Source organism: Notolabrus celidotus, chromosome 21 (assembly GCF_009762535.1).
Source record: "Notolabrus celidotus isolate fNotCel1 chromosome 21, fNotCel1.pri, whole genome shotgun sequence".
Taxonomy (NCBI): Eukaryota; Metazoa; Chordata; class Actinopteri; order Labriformes; family Labridae; genus Notolabrus; species Notolabrus celidotus.
The window spans coordinates 23,936,449-23,957,940 of record NC_048292.1 but is presented as its reverse complement, the minus strand read 5'-3'; the positions used below and the strand labels follow the sequence as shown (position 1 = coordinate 23,957,940).

Genomic DNA, 21,492 nt, shown 5'->3' with positions numbered 1-21,492 from the left:
GATGTTCAACTTAAATCTGATGATCCTGAGCTCAAGAAGGCGATTGCAGTGAATGCTGTACAGGCTGGAGAAGAGGATGTTGTGTCTCACATGATCAATTATTTCTCATCTTGGACAGGTCTGAGAAAGTCTGTCGCTTCCTGAGATTTAAAAATTGGCTCTTGTCATGCTGTCATAAGAGGAGACAGTTACAGAAGGATGTTGAACAGTCTGACTTGGATGTTGAAAAACGAAGGTGTTCAGTGGAAAAGGACATGGAAACTTTCAAAAGGGAGACGGTTTCAACTCGTCTGACAGTGGATGAACTTGAGAAAGCTGGACTGGAAATCATCAGGTTCTGCCAAAGGAAGGTTTCCAGAGGAGTTTTCGAGACTGAAAAATGGACAAATTGTGAAGGGTTGTAGCCACATCTACAAGCTCTGCCCACTGATTGAAGATGATGTTTTGAGAGTTGGTGGTCGACTAAGCAGGTCGTCAATGCCTGCGGAAGCTAAGCATCCCATAATATTGACAAACGACTTTCACATCTCAGACCTTCTTCGACACATTCATCAAGAAGTGGGACATGGTGGTCATAATCATGTTTTATCCAAGCTCAGGGAGAGGTACTGGATCATTGGTGCTAGCACAGCCATAAGGAAGATTCTTTCAAGATGTGTCATCTGTCGAAGACTGAATGCTCAGCCTCTGTCCCAGCAGATGGCAGACTTACCTGTTGATAGAGTCACTCCGGATGAACCACCATTCACTCATGTTGGAGTAGACTATTTTGGACCGTTTGAAGTGAAGAGCAGGAGGAGTGTTGTAAAGAGATATGGTGTTATCTTTACTTGCCTGGCCATCCGTGCAATTCACATTGAGGTGGCAGAGTCATTGGACACTGACTCCTTCATAAATGCCCTCAGACGCTTTATAGCGAGGCGTGGTCAAGTTCTGGAGATGCGCTCTGACAATGGGACGAACTTCATAGGAGCAGAACGTGAGCTGAAGACAGCCATGGAGCAGTGGAATCAGTCACAAATTCATGATGCACTTTTACAGAAGGGTATAAAATGGATGTTTAACCCCCCAACTGGATCGCATCATGGAGGATCTTGGGAGAGGTTAATCAGATCTGTGAGGAAAGTGCTTAACTCTACCTTAAGTGTTCAAAGCCTGGATGAAGAGGGTCTTCACACAGTTCTTTGTGAAGCGGAATCCATCATCAACAGCCGACCAATCACAAAAGCGTCTATGGATCCTAATGATTTGGAGGCTCTGACACCAAACCACCTGCTGCTGTTGAAGACGTTACCATCTTTATCACCAGGAGTCTTCCAAGAGGTGGACATCTATGCTCGGAGGCAATGGAAGCAGGTACAATACATGTCAGAATTGTTCTGGAAAAGATGGGTCAAAGAATACTTACCTCAGCTACAGGAGCGTCAGAGATGGTCTGGAGTGAAGCGTAATGTTATCCCTGGAGACATCGTACTTGTTGTGGATGATACCGCACCTCGAAATTCCTGGATCATGGGAAAAGTCCTGCAAACGTTTCCAGACAAAAGAGGATTTGTGCGTCGGGTGCAGATTCATGGCTCCAACATGTTTGTTCGTTTAAGATTCACCTTATAAAGAATCAGAGTCATAAAGCCTAATATCATAGATAGAATAGAAATATTGAAGCAATTTAATTATCTCAAGATGATAAAAAATGTATTTTTAGGGGGACTTCAGGGCCTCCGTGCAATGCATATTTACAAAGGATGAAACACTTTCACAAAGTTGGAAACATTTAAGAAAACAAATGTACAAAAACAGAAACGCTTTGAAGAGCGATGAGACAATTTTACAAGCGCCAGAATGTTTTTACCAGTCCCGAAACAAATTTACAAACATCAGATTCTGACGGAAAGGGAATGTACCAATGGTTTTCAAAATAAAAGACGTCTGTAATATGAAAATGTGCAACAGCCAGGGAATTAATATATAGTTGACATTAGCAACACTGTTTCCACTTAAATATTTTGTTTTGGCCTTGGCAACAGTGTTCAATGTAATTCTGTTTTATAAAATGTAAATTTGTCTCTAACTGTTTCATCCTTTGTAAATTTGCATTGCACTTCCCAGCCACCGTACTCAACAGATATTATAATAAAACCACAACCAGAGTCCCCCTTTGACCTCCCTCAATTCACTTTATACTATTGAGGGTCTGCAGAGAGTGACAAACCCAAGATGAAACAAAGCTTCTCTTATAGTAAAGTGTGCGAGTCTAAAGCCATGAGTTCCTCCTCCAGAAGATTAGTCAAATTAGCTTTAACAGTCAGGACTGGACAGCTTGTTGAAAGCATCATTATCAGGTCGGACATGTGCAAAAAAATGGTGTTTTAACTCCCAACAGTCACAGCACATACAAAGGATGAGCAAAGGTTAGTAAACCAAGCTGTACTAAGTTTTTTCATCCCACTGCATCAAAACAGTTTCATAAACTCATGTCTTCACATCATGTTATCACATTTATGGTCTGCAATCAAATATGTGTATCGTCCTGATAGGAGACCTGGTGGTTATAATTCAACGTTTATGTGACCATTTTATTGGTTTTCCTAGCATATGTAAAGCCTATACCAGTGTCTTATGATGCACACATCCTGTTTGGAAGCATCGTTTATTATCATGTTCTGTTGACTGGAAGCATTTGGATGATTGAAAGCTAGACATGCAGGCTCTTCAACTGATTTTAATACAATTTACATAGGGAGGAGTCTATTCTATTTAAAAAAAAAATGTTTTGTTTCATCTTCTATCAGAGGAGGACCAACCATGAAGGCTTAAGAGCCAGAGGCAAAAAGTTAGCATGGATCTCCTAAAGGGCTGTGCAGTCCTTCTCTTTCTTGCTGTAGGTTTTTTCACTCTACAATACATGGACCTTCTGACGGTGAGAACTTGGTTTTACTTGAACATTGTAACAGTGGATCTTGTACTGAATGTTTAATATAAGTCAGATTTAAGGAAACTGTTCCCACCTGTCTTTCAATGTGTCTCAGATAAAGTGTATGTATTTTTTTGATGGTAGATGCAATTCCATCTAATGGTTATTTTGAGAAATGCTGTATAGACTGTGTTAGTCGTTAGTAGTTATGGTAAATAAGTATTGAGGGCACAAGGGTTTCTTTCTCCAAGCATCTTACAGGTCAATAGCTTTCATTTATCAAGAAATACTTATTCATCTTGTACTTTAGTAGAAACAATCTTTATTCTTGCCATGTTGTTTAATTCAGTTTTTTTGCTTTAGTGAATTTGTTTAAGGCATCCTTGTAACAATCATTCCCTCTGAACCCCCTGCCAGTTTAAACTGACCGACAACTCTGCTATCTACTTCAAAAAAGAGCCCACTGGTCTTCCCTTTAGACATGACTTCTGCACCTTCAAGCCACTACCTCCTGCAGATGCTCGAGAAGAACGACTCTTAATAGACTCCACTGCTTGGCCTGAAACTCCAATTTTGCCAGTTCCTCTGTCGTTGGAACAGACGAGTGATCCTGCCCACAGCACCTTCACCATTCTCCCAGGGAGGGGAGGAGGAGAGAGGCATGTTGGAGATCAACTAGAGGTGTTGATAAATATTTTTGACTTCCAAGGCCATGCTAAGAAGTCTGGAGGAGATCTCTTGGTTGCCCGGTTGCACAGCAAGGAACTCACTGCGGGTGTGGCTGGACGAGTGGTGGATCATCTTAATGGCTCCTACTCTGCTGTGTTCCCTTTACTCTGGGAAGGAAGTGCAAAGGTTGAGGTAAAGCTAAGTACTTTCTTCCTAAATGTTATTGTGCCATTGATGCTGAAGGCTCGTTTGTTAAATTATATTGTATTGCTGGTTTTAAAGGTGTTTGTGTCGGAAAAGTCAGACCATATTTTCAGCCTTCTACTACTCGTCCTCTTAGCTGAACATTTTAGTTGTTTTATGAAAAAATATATGGGTATTTTAAATTCCATGTCAGCAACAAGTTTCAAAGACATTTTGACAGGAGCATGTTTACCATTGCGTTGCATCACCTCTTCTTTTAACAACACTCGGTAACCGTTGCGGAACTGAGGAGAAAAATCCGGCAGGCCAGTTTAGCACCTGGACTGTTCTACTTCAGAACCATGCTGATTTCATTTGTGCAAAATGTGTTTTTGAAATGTCTCTCTAAAATATGAAAGCTATTCCCTGAAAAAGTAAATATCTGTGTGGCAGCATAAGTTGCTCCAAGTTGTTAAGCTTTAATGGAGCCTTCACAGATGTGTAAGCTACCCATAACATGGGCACTCCCCTCCTGCATCACCATCACAGATGCTGTCGTTTGAAGTGTGCTCTGATAACAAGCTTGGTAGTCCCTCTCCTCTTCAGAAGAAGGACATGGAATCCATGATTTCCAAAAATGATGTCAATGGTAACAAGGATGGCTGAGGCTACTCTGTTGCCTACTTTTTTACAACGTTATGGAGGACCTTCAATGCCTTTTGAAAAAGTGGCTGAAAATGTTTGAAAACTGCCTGCTTGAGATCAATGTGGAAGAAGCTAAGTGACCTGAATTAAGGCAAGAGCCAGCCATAACATGAAGAAGCTGAATTATTCATCATGTGACAATGGTTAAAATTATGGGAACTTGAAGAGATTACATTAAGAAATGAATGAGATATATCTTTTTAAAAAATGTCAGATTCTATGATGTATTAAGAGTGCCAACTCCTGTTAACTGAGCGCCAGTGAATCTTACACTGCTCGACAGAATGAATGGTAAAATGTATATAGCATGCTTTAGATCTCTACCATAGCATCAAACAATCAGAAGTAATAATTTAGAAATGTATGTCTCAGTTAGTTAAAGCTGGGGTTGTTTGTCAGATTGAGATACACTTTTTGTTATACTGGTTAAAATGATCTTTATGTCCCTGTGGTAATCAATACATAATGTGTTCTTAAAAACAGAGGTAAAAAAAGCTGCTATCTACAGCTGGAGTAAACCTGGGAAAACACCAACCAATCCCTGCCATCAGGAGCCAAATTATGAAACCAATCAAATCCTGTCCGTCAGTTCTGCCCGCCTCCTGCATTTACATTTCCCCGGCGTGCACTCCCCGTCCCCTGCCTCTGCTTCCCCTGCCTCTATTTACTGCCCCTCTCACTCGACCTCAGGCCTGTCCCCTCTGACCCGATGAGGTGCTTTGCTCATGACTGTAGTCTGGATCAGAGTCTAAAAAGCTCTGACCACGGGGACTCTGACAAGCAAAAGAATTAATGACCTTTAGTAAGTCCTACAGAAAATGTAGATGTATTATAGCTTTTCTCCTGATATCGTGTCACCAGTACAACTGGATAATGCTAGCATGACAGTTGTGAGTACTAACAGTAGCCAGTAGCACTCAGTTTTTAGGTGCTGTGAAAATTATTAATTCCAAATAAACCACCTCTTAACTTTTGAAATCATAAGTGATGCTAAAGAAGCAGTTTATCTATCAGCTTGGTCGTTGTTTACCTCCACATTCTGAAACTGGAAATCTAGTGACATCTGGCCCAGCATACTGCAACACAGATCCAACAGAACAGATATACTGCATACTAAATTCAAACACAGTAAGTAGTAGGCAGTACCTGCTACATACTACATTAGTAGGTAGTATGTAGCAGGCCATTTTGAAAACAGCCCTTGTTTGCTCCCCTTGTTCTAATCACTCAATGAGTCATCTGTCTGCTGTTTGTGGTGATAAACAGATTAACCCGAAGAAAGCTTTGTTTCTCTTTTCTGGCTGTTTTGTTTTGCTATAAACTGTAAGTGACAGATTGCATTAACTGTAGCTTGTAAGCTAACATGTAAATACTTACTTAAACATTAACCTATACTTTACTCAAAGCAAGTTAATGATAATGTGCTAAAACATTAACTACAAGGGAGTGGTTTTTGTTAAATAAATTTACAGCACGACTGAACATGACTACACTGAGAAAAACTCTGCTTCTCTGTTCTATCAGGTGATACTTGTTCATTCAACCGAGGCTGTCACAGTTCTGAGAAGACTCAACAGTGAACAACCTGACAGGGTTATCTTCGAGGGAATCTTCCGCTCAGGCTCGATCTCTGAAAGAGCCACCTGTAATATTTGCTTACGTGAAACAAGCCAGCCACAGTGCAACTACACTGACCTCCGCACCGGTGAGCCTTGGTTCTGCTACAAGCCAAAGAGTCTGAACTGTGATGCCCGGATTAGCCACGTAAAAACAGGATACAAGAAAGTACTTGCGGCCAAAGAGGAGAAGCTCTTCCAAAGGTGAGGAAGCAGAGAAACAGAAGTTCTCTATCATATTGACAGAATCTCTCCACCCAGTTGCAAATTTCTTATGTACGGGATCAGACACCCCACAGTGCAATTGATATTATAAATAATTCTTCAAGACATACAATTATGTAGTCCATGTGGCAGGGCGGGCTAATAGCTAAAGTTTAAACAGAAATGGTAACAGGCAACGCCACCTGGGGACCTGTACCCTAGGAACTATAGAGCAACACTTGATTATGATTAAATCAGGTCACACAGGTAAGAAATGATGAAGGCAGAGACGGGATGTCAAAATAAGTTAAAAAATTTATTGAATCAAAAAGAATTGCAAAACTGCATTAATTTACCTGAGGAGGGAGAAAGAAAGGGATACAATTAAACAACAAACAAATGAGGGTTAAAGAGTATTTTATTTTTACAATGTTTAAAATAGGCCTTCTAAGAAAAGTTAAAATTATTAAAAACTACAATGAACCCCCAACATAAACTGGCCAACCAAACCAAATCAAACTAAACAAGAAATCCAAATAAACAAGATCAACTAAATGTAAGCCAGTCCCTCCAGGATTTCGCAGGATTATTTTTGTGATTGTTGCGGCCCAAAAAGCCTGAATTTGCAACCGCTTTTTGAAAAAATTGCTTTGAAAGTTGTGATTTTTGTTTTCTTTTTTCCCCCAATAACATCTCAGGGGCAAGTAAATACGCTCAATTACAGGTGTTTTTAGAAAATATTCTTGATGTGACCACTGTGACTGTATTTCGATTCTCTTGAATCACAGAAAAATGCCATGAAAGGACTGTATTGCACATTTATGACTGTTCTCAATGCACCTCGCAGTGACAGAGGCACAGGACAGACAGTCGGTTCACGGCACTCTGAAATTAATCTGAATCTTTGATGACAAGGAGTTTATCAAAACTTACTAAATGTGTCTGATGTATCACCAAACTGGAATAAATCAAGCTGTAGATGCAGAGCTTTTTACGGTGATGGCGGCAACGTCAAACGTCAAATATCAAACAGATACCTGCCTGCTGTCCTCTCTTTTCACCCGTTCTTCCGAGCGTGTTTTGCTGTTGAAAAGTGCCGATCAAGTGAGGACTTGCGTTTCTGTTCCAAGGAAGTGAAATTGATGCCGAAACCGATGACGTACAGGGGCTGAGATTAAGGTGGTTCGCCAAATTTGCGGGAAAGTTGCAGTGATTATGTAAAATTGCAAGGCCGTGAAAAAATTGCGCTGATTGGTTGAATTTGCGTTGATAGTTGCGATCGCGAAATCGCAACTTCCTGGAGGGACTAGTAAGCTAAGGCCACCAGAAGGGAGGCAGACTACACAGAGGAGAGTGCAGGGAGTGCTACCACATACTCACCTTGGTCTCCCTTGTAGTTAATGTTTTAGCACATAATCGTTAACTTGCTTTTAATAAATTATAGGCTAAGGTTAAGTAAGTATTCACACAGACAGACAGACAGACAGACAGACAGACAGACAGACTGACTATTGTGACCCAGTGTCAAACTCGCATGAAACAGGTGGAGGGCCCTCATCCTGGGTGCCTAGCCATGGACTCAACTTCTGAAAGAAACAAAATAATTAAATAAGAAAACAACAAGCAAACCCAGTTGGTAAACAAAGTAAAATCGACAATTGGAGAAGAAGGAAACTAGTTAAACAATCTAAAGTAAAGCAACTACTAACAAAATACACTATCGAACTAGTAAACTAACTAGGAAGGGACAAAATGCAAAACTAATGGAACAGTATGGAGACAAAACAACCAAAATGAGGGGGAAGGCAAAACAGCAGCAGCTCTATATCTGCAAAGAGATGTATACTGCCATCAAAATGTACTTAAAACCAGTAGTGTTACCATAAAAATCACTCTACCAGCCACCCTACTCACCACCTTGGAGCTGGAGCTAAGTGCAGGAATATTAAGAGGATCCCAACAGGGCAGTGCTTCACACAGGCAGAAGCAAGAGGCCTACAGAAGGCTCCAGCTGCCTTTTTATAAGGTGCTTGATAAGAGGAGGGAAGGGTCAGAGAGAAAGAGGGAGCTGCATTCCAGAGCAGCACCTAACTACAGGTGCTGCCTGCCACACATGCATGGGTATTTAAAGCCCAGGTGCACATGGAGTCACTATTTAATTGGTTTCCAATTGGTAGTAGGCATTTGGGCATGAGCAGGAAACTGCAGCGTGTAATTCATGCTCTTTGGCCTTTCCCTGGATTGTTGGGATGTCTTTACAGGATATTGTGAAGGCAGACTGGTCCGGTGTGATGAGTAAAAAGACAACTGAAGGCATAATGCAGATCTCTGCGAGCATGCTGGGGGGCAGCTTTCTATCCTACTGGTCAGAAACAGTGGGGGCCTGCCACCCCAGCCGTGATTTGGTTGGCTGCTTTGTCAATTGTTACAGAGCCCAGATCAGAGAGAGGCATTGCACACAGAGGTCTACACCTGGCTGCCATTAAATACTTGCACATGGGCAATGTTGTGGTGTGTCTGAAAGTAATATATATATCAGTCTCTGAACTTTTGGAACATGTAATTTAAGTATGAAGGCAGAATGCTTTAGCTTTAGGTCGATCACCTTCTGACAGCAGTTTTCCATATTGTAGTGTGTAAAAGAGATACTTGTATGACATCTTTGTTCTTCAGGAATGTCAACTTTGTAGTCCCCATGCAGGCCTCAGGATCGGCTAATGTCACTGTGTTTCCACAAAGAAAAGGTAAAGCACAATTTTCCTTTTCCCTTATTTATGTCAAAACTTAAAGTGTTTGAGACCTTTAAAGTTAAAGTGAGATGAACACTGACAGAATGAAGTATGGGTAGAAAGAGTGGGACCTGCTGTTTATCTGTGTACTCCAGAATAAGCATGTCCCAAAGAAAAGGCTATTTAAACCACTTTAAACTATCCATAAAACTAAGGGTTAGAATTGAAAGCACTTACTCAGGCTCAACACACTAAAGGGGGCTATATGTCCTCAAAAGTCTGAAGTGAACTGGGGAAGTTCAAGAGAGACCCCGGTATCTGTCTTTTTATGGGACCTGTTTCTGATGAGTTGATGAGTGACACATAAAATAACCCCATCCTTACTTTTTTAGGGCAAACCAGGATCAATGAAGACACGGGGAAGTCTGAACACTCTGGGTATTACTACCAGGGTGTGTGGAGAGCTCTAGATGGCACCAGAGTTCAACAGTTCAACAACTCCACTGACATTAGTCAGTGTCTGAAAGGAAAGATAATCCACATGTATGGAGACTCCACCATGAGACAGTGGTTTGAGTACTTCAAGGCTTCCCTATCAGGTAGTTGATCCACAGAGACTTCAGGCAGCTCTTTGAATTTATTCACATCACAGTTTAATCTGTTCTTTCTGTCATTCTTTCAGATGCTAAGGAGGTAAACCTGAACAGTCCAAATCAAGCAGGACCTTTCATGATGTGGGACAATGCAAACAAGTTCTTGGTGACGTACCGCATCCATGGTCTTCCTCTTCGTATTAGTATAATTCCAGTCAGTAAGGAGAGTTATGTTGCCAATGAACTGGATGGGTTAGTTGGTGGTAAAAATACTGTTGTAGTTCTGGGCATCTGGGCCCACTTCAGCACGTTCCCAATTGAGTTCTACATCAGACGCCTGCAGAGCATCCGCAGGGCGGTGGTCCGTCTGTTGGAAAGGGCTCCAGGCACGCTGGTGGTTATCAGGACTGCAAACCTCCAAAGTGTACAGCTTTCTGGGGTGATAAGTAACAGTGACTGGTTCTCAGTTCAGGTGGACAAGGTGCTCAGAGCTATGTTCAAAGGACTCAATGTTCGACTGATAGATGCCTGGGAGATGGTTCTGGCCCACGACCTGCCACACAACCTCCACCCACAACCTCCCATCGTCAAGAATATGATTAATGTTCTCTTATCCTACATATGCCCCAAAAAGTAAAGCTAGCCCTGCAGTTCAAGGAAGGGATACGGGGAATTTAACAATAAAGGGAAAATGCTGCTCTTTGTAGTAAAACAGAAAGAATGTATAAATTAATTTATCGTATGTTTGTGTTTCTATCAAGTGGTTAATTTTTCCTTTAGCAGACTATGCACAGCCTAAGCAATAGAATAATCTGTATCTCTTTTTAGTTGGGATGCACCGGAAATTTTCGGCCGACAATGGCCCAAAAGTGCATTTTTGTTTTTTCGGCCGAAACACTTTTATCACCGAAACAACACGGCTGAAACAGAATGTTGTGATGACGCACTGCTTACTAGGCCAACTATGTGTATGTGTGATATAAGTGAAGTGGCAGGTAAACATAGGAGCGTAGCAGAGTGATGTGTGACAGACAACAACGTTGATTAGACCCCCTCCTCTCTGTGTTACCTTCTGTCACAGAGCAGAGCCAATTATCAGCTGTACCAGCTGCAGCTCGCAATGCAGGGATTTTCATCTGTTACCACGGCTCTACCTGCTTCAAAGTGTGTTAAAAGTCTGCTTTCTAAAGTCCAAAATGTTTTGGATCGATGACTGTCGCTGTGACTTGAAGCTAAATGAACAACTGTATTTTAACTCCTGACGGCCGCCGCTATCAAACTTAAACTACTTTGAAGATAAACATCACCCTGAAGAACCCTTCACAATAAAATTCACCTTATGTCACATAGTCCAAAAAACTTTATTTTGATAATAAAGTACCTGATAATGTCTAAATTATATTAACAGGGGAGGAGGAGATAAATGATATTCAGATAATACAGATTTAGTAAGAAGCTACAAAGTCCCGAGTTCTTAACAGACAGAGGATTATTAAAACTTCTTTCTGTGGTCTCAGGCTCAGACATGAGGGGTCACAGTGAGTTAACATTTTCATGTGATCTCTTTTCATTTTGTAATGCCGCAAAATATAATTACCTAAAGAATAAACTATAAAAAGGAAAATTATGAATGAATCACAAACAAATGAAAAAATAAATAAACACATGAACTAATTAATTAATGAAGGAATCAATCAATAAATAAATACATGAAAATGTATGAATGTGTGTCTGTGTGTCAATTTTGTAATGATTTATCCTTTGAAGCATTAATATTATTTTTGGCCTTAGTTTCCTCATTTTCGTTTTTCGGTTTCGGCCAAGAATTTTCATTTCGGTGCATCCCTATTTTTAGCCAAAGAATGCTGAACACATAGGAGATATTGGATTATTCTGAAACATACAGACTTTTATAAAACAACACTTGTGCTTACTCTTAACACTTTGATTCCTTAAGCGGTGTCTTGTGAGGAGAATCTCACGGGCTGCAGAAAATCACAAATAGAATTAGAATCAAATAAGCAGAATATAAGAAAGTGAAGCTTCAAACAGAAGCCAACGCAATTGTAAGGTACTGTAACTTGTGTGGGTAGTGGTGATAAAAAGAGGAGTAGGGAATTGGTTCTAAACAAGTTTCGTTTGAGTTTTCAGGGGGCGAGAGCAACACTGTCAATAATAAGAGGTTAAAACAATGATCACCTGGTGCAACACAGATTTATTGCACTTGTTTCAGTTTTTCTAAAATTGCACCAGTTAAAACCCACTTAAAATAAATAAAACAATAAAATCGACCTAAAATGTCATTGCTAAAAGTGGGTTAAAAGATATAAACAGGAGAGGCTGAAAGTCCATCACTTAAAACAGATGAGCTTAAAAGAAGCAGCCGGTGATTTGCTCCGATTGTCCGCGACCAGCTCCGCCTGCTGTCTCCCCCGCAGAATTCCCTCTTGTCGCTCACTCACTGCCGGACGGAACTGTCGAAACAAGGAAAGACTGCCCGTATTGTGTAATCAACACAATAAGTCAACCTCTGCACTTTCCAAACAAGAGTGTTACTAAAAATACATCAGTATTCAAAGTACTTCTTAAAATATCTCAAAACGCTGTATTTTTGGCGGTCTGCACGCCAGTCAGAAGCCGTGTCAAGAACTAAGCACATTTTGATCGTTTTAAGGGCAGCTTTTAATACAGTTATCTTAGGCACTTAATGTTTTTAACACAATTTTTTAACACAGCCAAAGACTGTAATGATCGACTCACAGATCTTCACTTTTAAGCCCTCTGGCCACTACACACCGGCCTGCCTCAGCGGCGAACACAACCGGGACTGATTTTAGCTCTACACCTGTAACAAGGACAACCTTACTTGCCGGATACCTAACCCCCGTAAGTGCCGCTTCCAGCAGGACCTCTACCTGTCTTCCAAACAACTTTCCGCTGTGGGCTCCCGCCGTGGAGCCCTCGCGGGTAAGTCTAACTCTGTGATACTGCCTGTTACGGATCAGAATCCTAGCACTCTACCCTTCTACCGACCACTTTTACTGGCGATAGCTTGTGTTCCCCCCGCAGCTTCACCCACCGGACCCAAGAAGTTTGCCTCCACTCACCTCACCATCCGGTTGAGACAGCTGTCTCCGCCTGACCCAGAAAGTGTCGGAGCTGGAAGGGAGAATATCCATCCTGTACCAGATCAAGGATGAAGAACGGTTCCTCGACTCCATGGTCACCCTAGGAAGCGCTGCCAGCAGCTCACCTGCAGAAGAACTGGATTCGACTGTTCCATGTGCTGCCCATCCGGCAGGCTACTGGTCCCAGCTAAGCCGAAAGCCCCTGTTGGCTCCACTCCTAGCCAGAAGGTACCATGGACAACTATCCACAAAGGCAAATACGGTGGGCAGCCCCCCACTCCCCAACCTCCAGCTCTCCAGGTAATCATCAGGTTTTCCATACTGGACGAGCAGGACTTCCCCCCATTTGCTGACAGCTGCATGGCGCGACCCCTCCCCGGAGTCGGTTGAGTCCGTGTCCTCGCAGCCATTATCCACAGGGGTGTCCAAGTCGTTGGCCGCCACTGCAAAACTTCACACACGGACCCTGTCTTCACGGCCGTGCTGTGTGCAGTACACTCCTCGCCCTGCACCCAGCGGCCCAGTAAAGGGCCCTGAGTCCAGGGTGCACGCACTCGGGGGCACGCTCGCGCTCCCTCTCCACAGTCTGGCATCAGACAAACCACTAAGGCTGCACACTCTCCGGTTCGGACCCCCGAGCTCCCTCATCTATCTTCACTTATCATCAGTGACTCCGTAGTCAATCACATACGATCCGAAACTGCTGCCACGTATTGCTTCCCCGGCGCCAGAGTTCTGGACCTGGTTCGGCCGGGTTCGGTAGGTTCCATCTCTCCTGCGCAAACATCCCGGCGCCAGAAATGTAGTCATCCACGTCGGCCCCAACGATATCTCCAGCCATCAGTCCAAAGCTCTTAAGCGTGATTTTTACAGTCTTTTTAAATTACTTGAGGACTGCAAAAAGTCTTTTTTTTATCTTAGGACCTCTCCCCTCCTTCCATCGAGGCGTAGAGCGCTTCAGCCAGCTGCTCAGTTTCAACTCCTGGCTTCAGTCGGTGTGCACTTTGCACAGAGTAGGGTTGTTTGACAATTTTAATCTGTTTTGGGAGCGTTCGTCATTTTTTGACACAGGTGGCATTCACCCCAGTCCACTTGGCTCCAGTGCCCTTGCAGCAAACATTTTCCATGCCACTTCCACGCTCAAACACCCCTGACTAATTACTCATACCGCACACCTGGGGTGTATCTCAAAGCTCTAAACTGCAGTCTCCTCGCTCCTCTGCCGAACCGGAAGTAGTTACCGACGCGCCATTTTAACTTGCGTCCCAAAGCTCTAAATGCTGCTGGAGGAGCGAGGAGCGAGGAGACTGATCGTAGGAGGGATAATCGAGGAAACACGAGAGCAGACTTTGCGGAAGTCTTTTCTCTGACAGACACGCCCCCTTATCAAATATCACTCACTGATTGGACGCTGCAGCGGCTCGGACTTAACCGAATCTTAACATCAGCTGAGTTTAATAACAGAGAAAAGAGGGACCTTAAAACAGTCACTAAGGGTGCCCTGAAACAGATCCTAAAACAGTCACTAAGGGTGCCCTGAAACAGATCCTAAAACCGTCACTAAGGGTGCCCTGAAACAGATCTTAAAACAGTCATTAAGGGTGCCCTGAAGCAGATCATAAACATACGTTGGTTTCTAAACAGTCTGTATGTGATGAGCTGAGATTAAAAATTGTCTGATGTGAGTTTTAAACACAAAATACTGAACGTAAAAACATAAATTCAATATAACAGAGAATGGATTATGTTATATCTGATTGTTTTTGTCAGATTCACTGTCTAATGAAATAGAGTAATAGAGTCTAATATCATAGATATAATGATCAGTTATTTCTCCTGTTAGTTTCCCCGTTTGTTCTCGTTTTCTTCATGAAGAGAAGTCTGACAGTAAAGTTTGTCTGTTAGTAAAAACACTTGTTATATTTCCTGTCAGGTTAATAAAGTTTCATATGAGGCTGATCATTAATGAGCACGGGGTTTGAAAAGAATTGCATGGTTTCTATTGTCCCTCAAAGTAATAAATAATTTAATAATGAGGCATTTTAAAAGTGAATCGATCCGTGATGCTTCAGGACAGAATAAACAGAGAGCTGATTCTCTTCATGTGCAGGTGTTTGTTAAACAGGTAAACACAGAGACAGAGCTCTGTTACTGTTTATATTGATTAGAGTTATTACAGTGAACATGTGTGTTAAACAGGTGTTTGTTAAACAGGTAAACACAGAGACAGAGCTCTGTTACTGTTTATATTGATTAGAGTTATTACAGTGAACATGTGTGTTAAACAGGTGTTTGTTAAACAGGTAAACACAGAGACAGAGCTCTGTTACTGTTTATATTGATTAGAGTTATTACAGTGAACATGTGTGTTAAACAGGTGTTTGTTAAACAGGTAAACACAGAGACAGAGCTCTGTTACTGTTTATATTGATCAGAGTTATTACAGTGAACATGTGTACAGACACAAACAGCTGTTAATGCCGTCATCACAAACCGACGTCGCTTCACGTTACGCTCCGGAGGAGAGGACGTCTCATTTCTCTAAATACAAATTTCCTCTTTCTTCTCTCTTCTTGTTCCATTTCCCCGTATCTCTTGTGGCCGGGACTAAGACGCGAGGAAGAGACGCGAGGAAACGACGCGAGGATGGACGTTTAGAGCTTTGAGAAGCACCCCTGGACACCGCACCTGTCACAGAACGGACCCCTTCACTGCCACTGTCATGCAGCACTTTGCACTACGGAGGTAAAACCCGCCCCCCACCAGTGCGGTCTCTCAAATCCCAGTGATCATAACCAGCAGAAACATAGTCACATCACGCAGAAACCCGTATAATTTATTGCAGACCATCGAAAATCCATCACCTCCAACTCCCAACACAGGCTCACTGAAAATGGCACTTTTTAATGTGCGATCCCTGTCAAACAAAAGTTTTATTTTGAATGATTTTATTTCTTCTGACAGCTTGGATTTTATGTTTTTAACTGAATCCTGGTTGCAAACCAATGATTTTAGCCACCTGGTTGAACTGTGTCCCCCTCACTATAGTTGTTTTAACTAGCCCAGGGCCAGTGGTCGTGGTGGTGGTATAGTGTGTGTTTTTAGAAAAAGTTGTAAATGTCATCAAATCACCCTTGATGAATTTTCTTCCTTTGATGCACTCACTTTTAAACTGTGTGGTCCTCATCCAGTTGTTTTTGTTTTAATGTACCGTCCTCCAAAACCTATTGGCAGCTTTTTAGCAGAACTCCCAGAATTTTTTTCCACTCTTGTTTTAAATTATGATAGAGTTATTTTTTTTGTTTGTTTTTTTTTATATTTTTTGGGCTTTTTTTTTGCTTTTATTTGATAGGATAGTGAAGAGAGACAGGAAATGTGGAGAGCAGAGAGGGGGGAAGACATGCAGGAAATGGTCGACCAGCCAGGAATCGAACCGGCGACGAGGACTATAGCCTCTATATGTGGGGCGCTTAGACCGCTAGGCCACCAGCACCCCACATGATAGAGTTGTTTTATGTGGGGATTTTAATATTCATGTTGATGACCCAAATAATCATTATGCAGCAGATTTTTTAAACATCACTACGTCTTTTAACTTTGAACAGCATGTGAACGGACAAACATAATCGTGGTCATACTCTCGACCTTGTTTTTACTGTGGGACATGACAATATCTTCCATATCATTACTTGACTATATCTGACCACAAATGTATCGTTTTTAACTGTGATTCACCAGCCATAGACACTGTTCCACCCTACTCACTGTGCTCTTGCATCTTCAACGAACATAGTGCCGCAAAATTCTGCCAAGTATTTGAAAGCCAATGCCCTCACCCACCCGTACATTCACCTACCAATGACTTAACTGACCATTTTAATTCTACGTGTTTGTCCTCTTCCAAAAGGAAGCAGCCCTGGATTCATGAAAATATCAGTAACAACAAAAGGAACTGCAGGAGGGCAGAGCGCAAATGGAAGAAAACTGGCTTACAAGTACATTACAACATCATGAAAGACCTTTTATCTCAATACAACACCTTGGTTAAGAATGCGAGAGCTCTCTGAATTAATTTTAACTCATCAACACAACCCTCGGTTTTTATTTAAAACGGTTGATCAACCTGTAAATCCAGAACCCCCTCCTGCCCCAGTTTTTAGTAACACTGACTGTGAGAAGTTTTTATCATATTTTACTGAGAAAGTGGATTTTATCAGAGCCTCGATCACTCCTGATTTTAATTACTCTGACGTCCCTACTAAATACAACGGTTTTAATCCCTTTTATCAGTTTTATCCAGTTACTTTAGTTGATCTTTTAGAAATGGTATCACATATGAGAGTGTCCTCCAGCCCTCTTGATATGATACCTACAAGTTTTTTACTGAAAGTAATGGATTCTGTGGGGCCTTGTCTGCTTTCTATTTTTAATAGCTCCCTGTCCAATGGTTGTGTCCCTGATAATTTTAAAAATGCCTGTGTCCATCCCTTGTTAAAAAAACCTGAACTGGATCCTTCCCTCCCCGAGAATTACAGGCCCATTTCTAAGTTACCTTTTATTTCAAAGATTTTAGAAAGATTAGTGTCCAAGCAACTCCTCTCTGTGCTGGAAAATAACAAGACTTTTGAAAAATTCCAGTCTGGCTTTCGCAAGCATCACAGCACGGAGACAGCTCTACTCAAAGTCACTAATGACCTTTTAATGGCTGCAGATCAAGGCATGTGCTCAGTCCTTGTGCTCCTGGATCTGAGCGTTGCCTTTGACACTATAGACCACAACATTTTATTAGACAGATTAGAGCATTGGGTAGGGGTTTTTTGGTACGGTTTTAGGATGGTTCAAATCTTATTTTAATAATAGAAGGGTCTGTGTGTCTGTAAATAATTATGTTTCTGGTTTTACTGAGGTGAAGTATGGTATGCCTCGGGTCGGTTTTTGGGTCCGATTTTATTTTCCTTGTATATGCTCCCCCTGGGGCACATCATAAGCAAGCATGGTGTTTTATTTCATTTGTATGCAGATGATTCACAGTTATACCTGCCCATCAGACACACAGACCCTGGCATGCTAAGTTCACTGAATAATTGCTTGTCAGGAATAAAGAGCTGGATGTCAAGAAACTTTTTACAATTAAACTCAAACAAGACAGAGATAATTTTAATCGGACCACCACACATGACCAAGCAGTTACTGCCATCTGCTGGTCAAATGGTGAATCACATAAAACGTGCTGCAAAGAATCTTGGCGTCTGGTTTGACAGCAATTTAACATTTGAACATAATTTCACAAAACTTGTACAGTCGTGTTTTTACCACCTCAGAAACATTTTATAATGTTTCTGGTCCCTTTTAACTTTTAAAGACACGAAGACGATTTTACATGTTTTTATCTCATCACGCCTGGACTATTGTAACTACTATTGTCTTTTTAGCAGCCTGCACAACAAATCCCTTGATCGTCTCCAGACTGTACAGAACTCAGCTGCCAGGGTTTTAACCAGAACCAGAAGATTCGACCACATCTCTCTGGTTTTAGCTTCCTTGCACTGACTCCCTGTATGTTTTAGAATTGATTTTAAGATTTTACTGATTACTCTTAAAGCACTGCATGGTCTTGCTCCGAGCTATATAGCAGACCTTTTAATACCCTATGAGCCGACACGTACATTGAGATCCTCGGGCAGAGGTTTACCATTCATTCTAAACAATTAAATTAAAAACAAAAGGGGACAGGGCGTTTGCAGTGAGGGGTCCGACACTCTGGAACCTTCTGCCCGAGGAGATCAGGTCTGCTGAGTCAGTGGGCTCTTTTAAATCCGTCTTAAAACATACTTTTATTGAAGAGCCTTCCCAGATTTTATCAGAATTTTATTTGACTTTATTTTATTTTAACCATCTTAAGAAATATATTTTAAAAGAATGTTATTCCTTTAGAGTTCTTTAGGGGAATTTTATGTATGTTTAAAGTAGGTTTTATTTCTTTATCTTGACTTGTGTGTTTTTATGATCTGCCTGTTTTATTTTGCTGCCCATGTAAAGCACTTTGTAACCTGGTTTTGAAAGGTGCTCTACAAATACAATTATTATTATTATTATTATTATTATTATTATTTTCACAAAGCATGATACTTGTCAAGAATACATAGGAGTACATTCTGTTACACTATGTTTATTTAGAAACCATTACTTGAAATCTCTAAAAACTATACCATGATATATAATACAGAAACTAAGTTACTACAAGCACACAACTTAGTTTGAAATGTTCATCTGGAATGAAACAAACGTTCTGTAGCTCAACACTCTTTCTCAGGTTGGACAGTGAATGTCTGTATGTTTGGGCAGAGTGGGAAACAGGGAGAACATTTCAAACGATACATATCATTCTTCATTTCAAAAACCTCTAACACGGGCTGAAGATATGACTGTGGGTACTCAAGTGGAGAGTTATAGCCATCATTACCACCTCTAAATGAACGGCCTGATCTGAGTGAAATCTGCTCTGTGTTAGCATGATATACAGGTACGACTAAACCACTGAGATAAACAGAACTACAAAAACACAGTTTACTGTCTTAAGATCAGATTTCAGGAAAGAGAAGGAAATTCATCAGCTGACTTCAAAGCTAAAGTAGTGAGTAACAAAAGCACTGATAGAAATGTAGTGGAATCAAAAGTAATAAGTTTCCCCCAAATAATAATCATCAAGTAAAGTACAGATACTCAAAAAATGTACTTAAGTACAGTACTCAAGTAAATTTACTCTGTTACTGTCCACCACTGCAACTGTCCCGTAGGGATACTCACAACGCTGGCAGAGTTTCCCACTCTGCCGCTGCGGGGGGACGAGAGTCCGGTCAGTATGGCTCCTCATTCGTTCATCGGACTGTCCATCAAAAGTGAGTGAGCTTCACCGGTGTGAGCAATTGGTAAGGGCAGAAGGTTAAATCATAGTAAAAACATGCATAAAACCACAGGTAGCCTATAAATGAAAACAAATGCAATCAATAAAAACACATCACAAATAAAACCCATAGTATAAAAGCATGCTTAAAAGAATGTGCAAATATTCATGATAAAACTACATTTCTGCATTGTGACACACAGCCTAAGCAATAGAATAACTTACATCTCTTTTTAGCCAAAGAATGTCGGACACATAAGAGACATAGGATAACTATGAAACATATCGACTTTTAAAAACGACACTTGTGCTTATTCTTAACACTTATGATTTCTTAAGCGGTGTCTTGTGAGGAGAATCTCAGGGGCTGCAGAAAATCCACAAACAGAATTAGAAACAAATAAGCAGAATATAAGAAAGTGAAGCTTCAAACAGAAGCCTAAGCAATTCAAACTTAAATGGTTATTTACTTGGGATGGAATATATATTTTTTGTCCAATTCATCAGATTCTCATCGATTCTACGGGTAGTTACATTTTGGAGGAGGTGCACATCAGCTACGTGTGTAGGCCTCTGCGTAGGAACGGGACCTACGCAGACCATCGGCGTAGGTTACGCCGTCAATTCGACGCAGAAGTATAAATCAGCCTTCTGTCACAACAATAGACAAACACTGTCTGCTTAAACTAATAGCACAAAAAAAAGTATGTTTTCATGTTTTTATTGACCACACCAGTAAACATTCACAGTGCAGGGGAGCAAAAGTATGTGAACCCCTAAGGCCTAGGCTAATGACTTTGGTAAGAGCCAATTTGAGTCTGAAGTCTGCCTACCTGGTGTCCAATCAATAAGAAGAGATTGGCTTACACAAATCTCTAGCACATGCTTACATCTCTGTTGACGAAACTACAATACGTTCAACACGGAGGAAGCCACTGCTGTCCACAAAAATGAATGCTGCACGTTTGAAGTTTGCAAACGAGCACCTGGATGTTCCACAGCACTACTGGTGATATATTCTGTGAACAGATGAAACCAAAGTTGAGTTGTTTGGAAGGAACACACAACACTTTGTGTGGAGAAATCAAGGCACAGCACACCAACATCAAAACCCCATCCCTGCTGTGAAGTGTGGTGGAGGGGCATCATAGTTTGGGGCTGCTCTGCTGCCTCAGGGCCTGGACAGTTTGCTATCGTCAACGGACTATAAATTCCCAAGTTTATCAAGACTTTTTGCACAAAACTTAAGGTCATCGATCCATCAATTTATGCTCAACAGAAGATGGGTGATGCAACAGGACAACGACCGAAAGCACAGAAGTAAACCAAGATCACAATGGCTTCAACAGATGAAAATACACCTTCTGGAGTGGCTCTGTAAGTGTTTTGACCTCAATCCCAAGAGTATTGCTGAACTGAAAAGTTTTGTAAAAAGTAATAGTCCAAAATTCCTCCTGAGCGTTGTGCAGGTCTGATCTGCATCTAAAGGAAACGTTTGTGCTGCCAAATGAGAGTGAACCAGTTATTAAACCTAAGGGATCACATACTTTTCCACCCTGCACTGTGAATGTTTACATGGCGTGGTCAATAAAAACATGAAAACATATAATATTTTTTGTGGTTTTAGTTTAAGCAGACTGTGTTTGTCTATTGTTGGGACTTAGATGAAGATCAGAACACATTTTATGACCAGTTTATGCAGAAATCCAGGTAATTCCATAGGGTTCACATACCTCTTCAACTGTATAAATGTCTTGAAGTTACTCCTGGAATGGTTTATACTCCAGATACTGTTATTAAATAACATTAAATGGGATTTTCTTTGAAGGATTTTAAAACAACAACCT

The 21,492-nt window shown here is 41.3% G+C and overlaps 1 protein-coding gene across 1 annotated transcript; it reads left to right on the top strand.

The window, feature by feature from the left end:
- Nucleotides 1-1,233: 1,233 nt before the first annotated feature.
- LOC117805447 (NXPE family member 3-like) lies at nt 1,234-11,266 on the top strand. The gene is made up of 6 exons (XM_034674177.1): nt 1,234-1,356; nt 3,332-3,775; nt 5,996-6,291; nt 8,965-9,035; nt 9,413-9,619; nt 9,703-11,266. Exons 1-6 carry the CDS (start codon nt 1,234-1,236, stop codon nt 10,248-10,250), a joined length of 1,689 nt encoding a protein of 562 aa, XP_034530068.1. The 3' UTR covers nt 10,251-11,266.
- The last annotated feature ends 10,226 nt before the right edge of the window (nt 11,267-21,492 follow it).